This window comes from Palaemon carinicauda, chromosome 30 (assembly GCF_036898095.1).
Source record: "Palaemon carinicauda isolate YSFRI2023 chromosome 30, ASM3689809v2, whole genome shotgun sequence".
Lineage (NCBI taxonomy): Eukaryota > Metazoa > Arthropoda > Malacostraca > Decapoda > Palaemonidae > Palaemon > Palaemon carinicauda.
The window spans coordinates 12654129-12659293 of record NC_090754.1 but is presented as its reverse complement, the minus strand read 5'-3'; the positions used below and the strand labels follow the sequence as shown (position 1 = coordinate 12659293).

The 5165-nt window shown below is 42.9% G+C and overlaps 1 protein-coding gene across 1 annotated transcript; it reads right to left on the bottom strand.

The window, feature by feature from the left end:
- Positions 1-1952: 1952 nt before the first annotated feature.
- Positions 1953-3206, bottom strand: LOC137623674 (uncharacterized). Its single transcript, XM_068354501.1, has 2 exons — positions 2891-3206; positions 1953-2757 (listed from the first exon to the last, which is right to left on the bottom strand). The coding sequence occupies exons 1-2, from the start codon at positions 3203-3205 to the stop codon at positions 1972-1974; spliced, it is 1101 nt and encodes a 366-aa protein (XP_068210602.1). The 5' UTR covers position 3206; the 3' UTR covers positions 1953-1971.
- Between the last annotated feature and the right edge of the window lie 1959 nt (positions 3207-5165).

Below are 5165 nucleotides of genomic sequence, written 5' to 3'. Positions count from 1 at the left end.
CAGGTTCCTCTATGTGGATGTTGGGGCAGAGGGTGGTGCGTCGGATGGAGGAACATGGAGCAACTGTTCTCTGCATGATGCTGTAGAAGACAACATAGCTGGAGTGCCTCAACCAGAACCACTCCCTAATGATGACCACCCAGTGCCCTATCACTTCGTTGGGGATGACGCCTTTGCTCTACGAACCTGGATGATGAAACCATTCTCCCATCGGTCACAAGTCCTACGAGAACGCATATATAGCTACAGGTTGTCTCGTGCCCGACGTGTCATTGAGAATGCCTTTGGAATTTTAAGTCAAAGGTTCCGTTGCTTCTTGACGACTATGCAGCAGAAGCCCAGCACCATCAACCTGATCACCATGTGTGCCTGTGTCCTGCACAACCTCGTCCTCATCAAATACCCTGGTGCTTTGTCAGAAGTGGACTACGAAGATCCGGACACACATGCTCTGATCCCTGGTGCATGGAGGAATGAGCAAAACCTGCAGGGGCTGATGACTCTACCCGGCCATCATATCCAGAAGGATGCAAAGGATCAGCGAGACTACCTTTCACATTACTACATGTCCCCTGCTGGTGCTGTCCCTTGGCAAGAAAAAATTGTAGTACCTCCATGAGCTGTATAGTTGTTCCATTTTGTAAATAAAAGAAACGTATATTTTTCGTTTGTATTTTTTGTGGCCCTTTATTTTAGTTTCTATAAGAAAGCATTTGATTTACATATAAATAGCAGACATAAAATATGTACAACTATTAAGAAAGCATTTTATTTTTACATTCAAACAGCAAACTTCAAAATTTCTTGGGTTTATTTTTCATTACATTTTTATTTAAAACAAATGTGCATCTTGATTGGTAATAGATGAAAATAAGTGTGTGCATGAATTAAGACATCATTTAATTTTTACATGAAAACAGCAAACTTCAAAATTTCTTGGGTTTATTTTTCATAACATTTTTATTTAAAACAAATGTGCATCTTGATTGGTAATAGATGAAAATAAGTGTGTGCATGAATTAAGACATCATTTAATTTTTACATGAAAACAGCAAACTTCAAAATTTCTTGGGTTTATTTTTCATAACATTTTTATTTAAAACAAAAAATGTGCATCTTGATTGGTAAATAGATGAAAATAAGTGTGTGCATGAATTAAGACATCATTTAATTTTTACATGAAAACTGCAAACTTAAAAATTTCTAGGGTTTATTTTTCATTTCATTTTTATTTAAAACAAAAAATGTGCATCTTGATTGGTAATAGATGAAAATAAGTGTGTGCATGAAATAAGACATCATTTCATTTTTACATGAAAAACAGCAAACTTAAAAAAATTTGCCTATAGCGACAATACGTCAACAAAGGCAGGATCGTTACCTCGATCGTGTCGAAATCCCCGAGCTAACAATATAAGCATTTTATGCGGAGCTAAATAGCTAGATTATTAAAGCAAAACAAACTGGGAACGTCGCTCTAGCAAACTAAATGACCCATAAGAGCGAGCGATAGCATCCTGGATGCCTCCGGTAGGCAACAGCTCTTGTTTACGTTAATATCACTTTTGATTTCATTCAAAATGACAAGAGCTTACATTTATACATAGTAAAGATAATACTCAACTTTCCATTATTTTTTCACATTAAGACAGCAAATATAAAAACATATTAGCTTTATTTTTCTTTCATTTTCATTAATTTTTTCGTTTCCTTTTTGCTTCTCTTCATTATAAAGATAAAAATAGTTTGAAATAAGATATCATTTTTTTTCCACATTAAGACAGCAAATATAAATTTTTTGGGGGGTTTATTTTTCTTCACTTTTATTATTTTTTACTTTACTGTTTCTTTCTTTGTATTTTAAGGAAATAAATGAAAAGTGTTTGTAAATATATAAATAGTTTATTTACATTAAAACAACATATATATACAAGTATCACACTTCAATTATGTACAAATATTTTACACTATTTAAATTTCCTTGTCCTTGACTGGTGGGGTATCAAGCTCCTTGGACGAGTAGAGGGGTGAGGGTGTCATGGCTTCATCAAGGCTGCTGTCGATGGTCCCCGGGGTCAGGACAGGGAAGGTCAATGGACTTTTGAATGCCGCCGACAGCGACGTTAATGAAGGTGCTGGTGAAGGAGCCTGGACAAGGGTGGGTGACGACACTGGCACTGATGGCGAGGTCACCTGGACAGGGGTGGATGACAGTGGAGTTGGCATCCCTGGGTGCCACTCCGTGGTACGGGGCAAGGAAGAAGGGCTTGACTGCGGCACCCAGTTATGACTGGCTGGACGATGCTGCTGCTGCTGCTCTGGCTGTGCATGCGAGGGTCCTGGTTGAGGGGACTGCCAAGGTTGCTGCTGGTGAGGGGGTTGCCAAGGTGACTGCTGGTGAGGGGGTTGCCAAGGTGACTGCTGGTGAGGGGGCTGCCAAGTTGACTGCTGGTGAGGGGGCTGCCAAGGTGACTGTTGCTGAGGGGGTTGCTGATGCACAGGGGGATGCACAGGGGGCTGTAAAGGTTGCTGTTGCTGTGGGCCTGCCCAGGTCTCTGAGGATTGTTGCTGTGCCTGCTGCAAGACCTGAGTCTCGTCCCTGTAACGTTGTGTGAGATTGAGGCACTCTATTTGGAATTCGTGCCATCGGTGTACTGGGATGGCACGCATGTAGCCTTCCAGCAGGCACGAAAAATCGTGCACAATCTTGTGCTGGCCCATAAACGTTGGGGTTGACGAATCAGCTTTCGACACAAGCTGAAACATAAAAAATATTATAAAAATATATTATATATTATATATATATGTATATATGTAACAAACATTGAAACAATTTAGTACAGCATTTTAATGCAACAGATAGCATATGTCAAAAAAAATTAATACTCACATTCCTCAATATATTGCTGAAATCCTTCTCCGACACATAGGTGTCGCTGTGAGAGGTGTCAAGTGTTCGGCAGGACCCCTTCCCCTTGTCCTTCCTGGTGGTGGTAGATGCCTGGCTGCGAGTCCCCGTCGACCTCACGTCATCGTCGACTTCGCTGGCTGTCGTGGCACCTCCTTCGGAGCCACGAAACTCCTCACTGGCGACTGTCTCTCCCCGGACGATGTGCTGTATGAGGAACGACCAAGTGTCCATGATGAAGTCATCACGGCCACTCCTTTGGGCTTGGCCAGCTCCACTCTTCTTCTCCTTCTTCATAATTTTGCCAACCCTCATCCTCAAGTTTTCGTAGCGTTTTTTGCACTGGGCAGCAGTGGCAGGAGGTTCCAGCTGGCTTCCTATATATGCCCACCTGCTGTCCTTCAACACCTTGTTTATCCACTCCTTGTGTTTCTTGTCAAAGAGCATGGGGTTCTCCTTGACAAGGTCGGCCAACGTAGTCTCCGTCTCTTCCGTCCACTGGTAGTCAGGGATGTCCTTCTTAGACACCCGAACCCGCTTCTTCTTTAAATCGTCATCACAGGATACCTGGCTCTGGCTTGTATACTGCTGTGTCTCCGGGATGACCATATCGAGACTTGAAAATGATGAATGAGGAGAATCTCGATCTGCAGTCTCCTCCATCACGTCCATTTTCCTCCCCCTTCCCTTTGGCTGCTTCAGTTTAGGCATGTTGTCTCCTCGCTGGCGAACTCTGGAATGGCTAGGAGTGTCCTCGGACCTCAATTTATATACCCCCTAATCCCCTTAATCACACGAGAGCTCCACCCCCTGATAATCCCACGAGAGCTCCACTGGCGGAGTAGGAGGGCACTAGCATGAGTAGGCGGGCACTAGCGTGAACTGGAGTGAACAGTGCGGGAACTGGAGTGAACGATGCGTGAACTGGCGTGCACGATGCTTGGAAGGGGAAGCATGGCACGCATTGGTACGCTCTGGCACGCCAGTTCCCGCACTGTTCACTCCAGTTCACTCCAGTTGGCGCATCGTTCACGACTATTTCACGGCCATTTATAGCGTGCCAATGCGTGCCACAAACTTTAAACATTTCAAAGTTTTGGGCCTGCATGGCACGCATTGGTACGCTCTGGCACGCGAGTTCTCGCACTGTTCACGACATTTTCACGGCTCGTTCACGCGAATTCGCGCATCAATGCGTGCCAGTGCGTGCCACGAATGCGTGCAAGTGTCAGGGGGGCTTTAGAGATGATTTCATAATAAAAATAAGAATGCTAAATGACGGGCGTCAAAACGCAATTTTTATAAATGAAATCATTAGTGACAATTTTCCCGATGAGCGATCGATACGGGAGGGCTGCTCTATGTTAATGATAGCATATGTTTTGTTCCAAGAATCACTGTATAGAACTAGGCAACAAAATGTAAGTATTCGACCAATAGAACTCCAAAATACATTCCAGTGTTCTGTCATAGGGTTTGCGGATGACATTTCGGGGTTTGTTAGAACAGCTGAGAGCATACGGTAAGTGTTTCACACAATAGAATAATTTGAGCAGAGTCAATACAGTATTGACTCTGAATATGAGCAAGCTACCAGACAGTTAAATCGTAATAAATCTTATTATGGGACTGGGGAACTGGAAACATAGAAATGAATGGCCAGTTGAATGGTTGCAACATAAGAACAAATTCACTGTATTGGGGATTTTGTTATTCAATGATTTTAAAGAAATGGTCAAAGAAAACTGTGAAGTTCAGGTAAAAGTAAACATGCATCCAAACCGGAAAAGGCGGTATATCTTTGCAAACCCTGTTTGCCAACGGTTATATAAGCGAATGAGTAGCTTGGTGGAATAACGAGAACTTTGCGTGTTGAGGAAGTGCCCCCTTATTCCCTAAATCTCGATGAAGTCACTGGCAGTAGGGTGACGGATTGAGTTTAAGGCGACGGACAAGATGTCTTTTCGGCTTTTACTCCTGGTGCCTGGCGGATGATATAACTAGATTTAGTATGGACCGGCAGGGGTCACTTGCCTTAGATAGGCACTGCGCATCACAAGGGAAGGCTATCCTTTGGTCTATTTTCTCAATGAATCCTCTTCAGTCCCTTTGTGTTAATAAGCGTAGGAGGAGATTATGATGATGAAGATGATGATCAAAAGTCAGTCATTGATAACTCTTCAATCCTAAATGAAAAGTAATACACGTGCCACGTGTTTCCATTGGTAAAGAATAAAGCAAACATCAAGGAACAAAC

Bases quoted from the DNA above. Each gene is read 5' to 3' on its own strand.
- LOC137623674 (XM_068354501.1), bottom strand. From the start codon at position 3,205: ATGAAGAAGGAGAAGAAGAGTGGAGCTGGCCAAGCCCAAAGGAGTGGC. The intron at 2,758-2,890 runs GTGAGTATTAAT...TTTATGTTTCAG, and splicing joins TCAGCAATATATTGAGGAAT to CTTGTGTCGAAAGCTGATTC.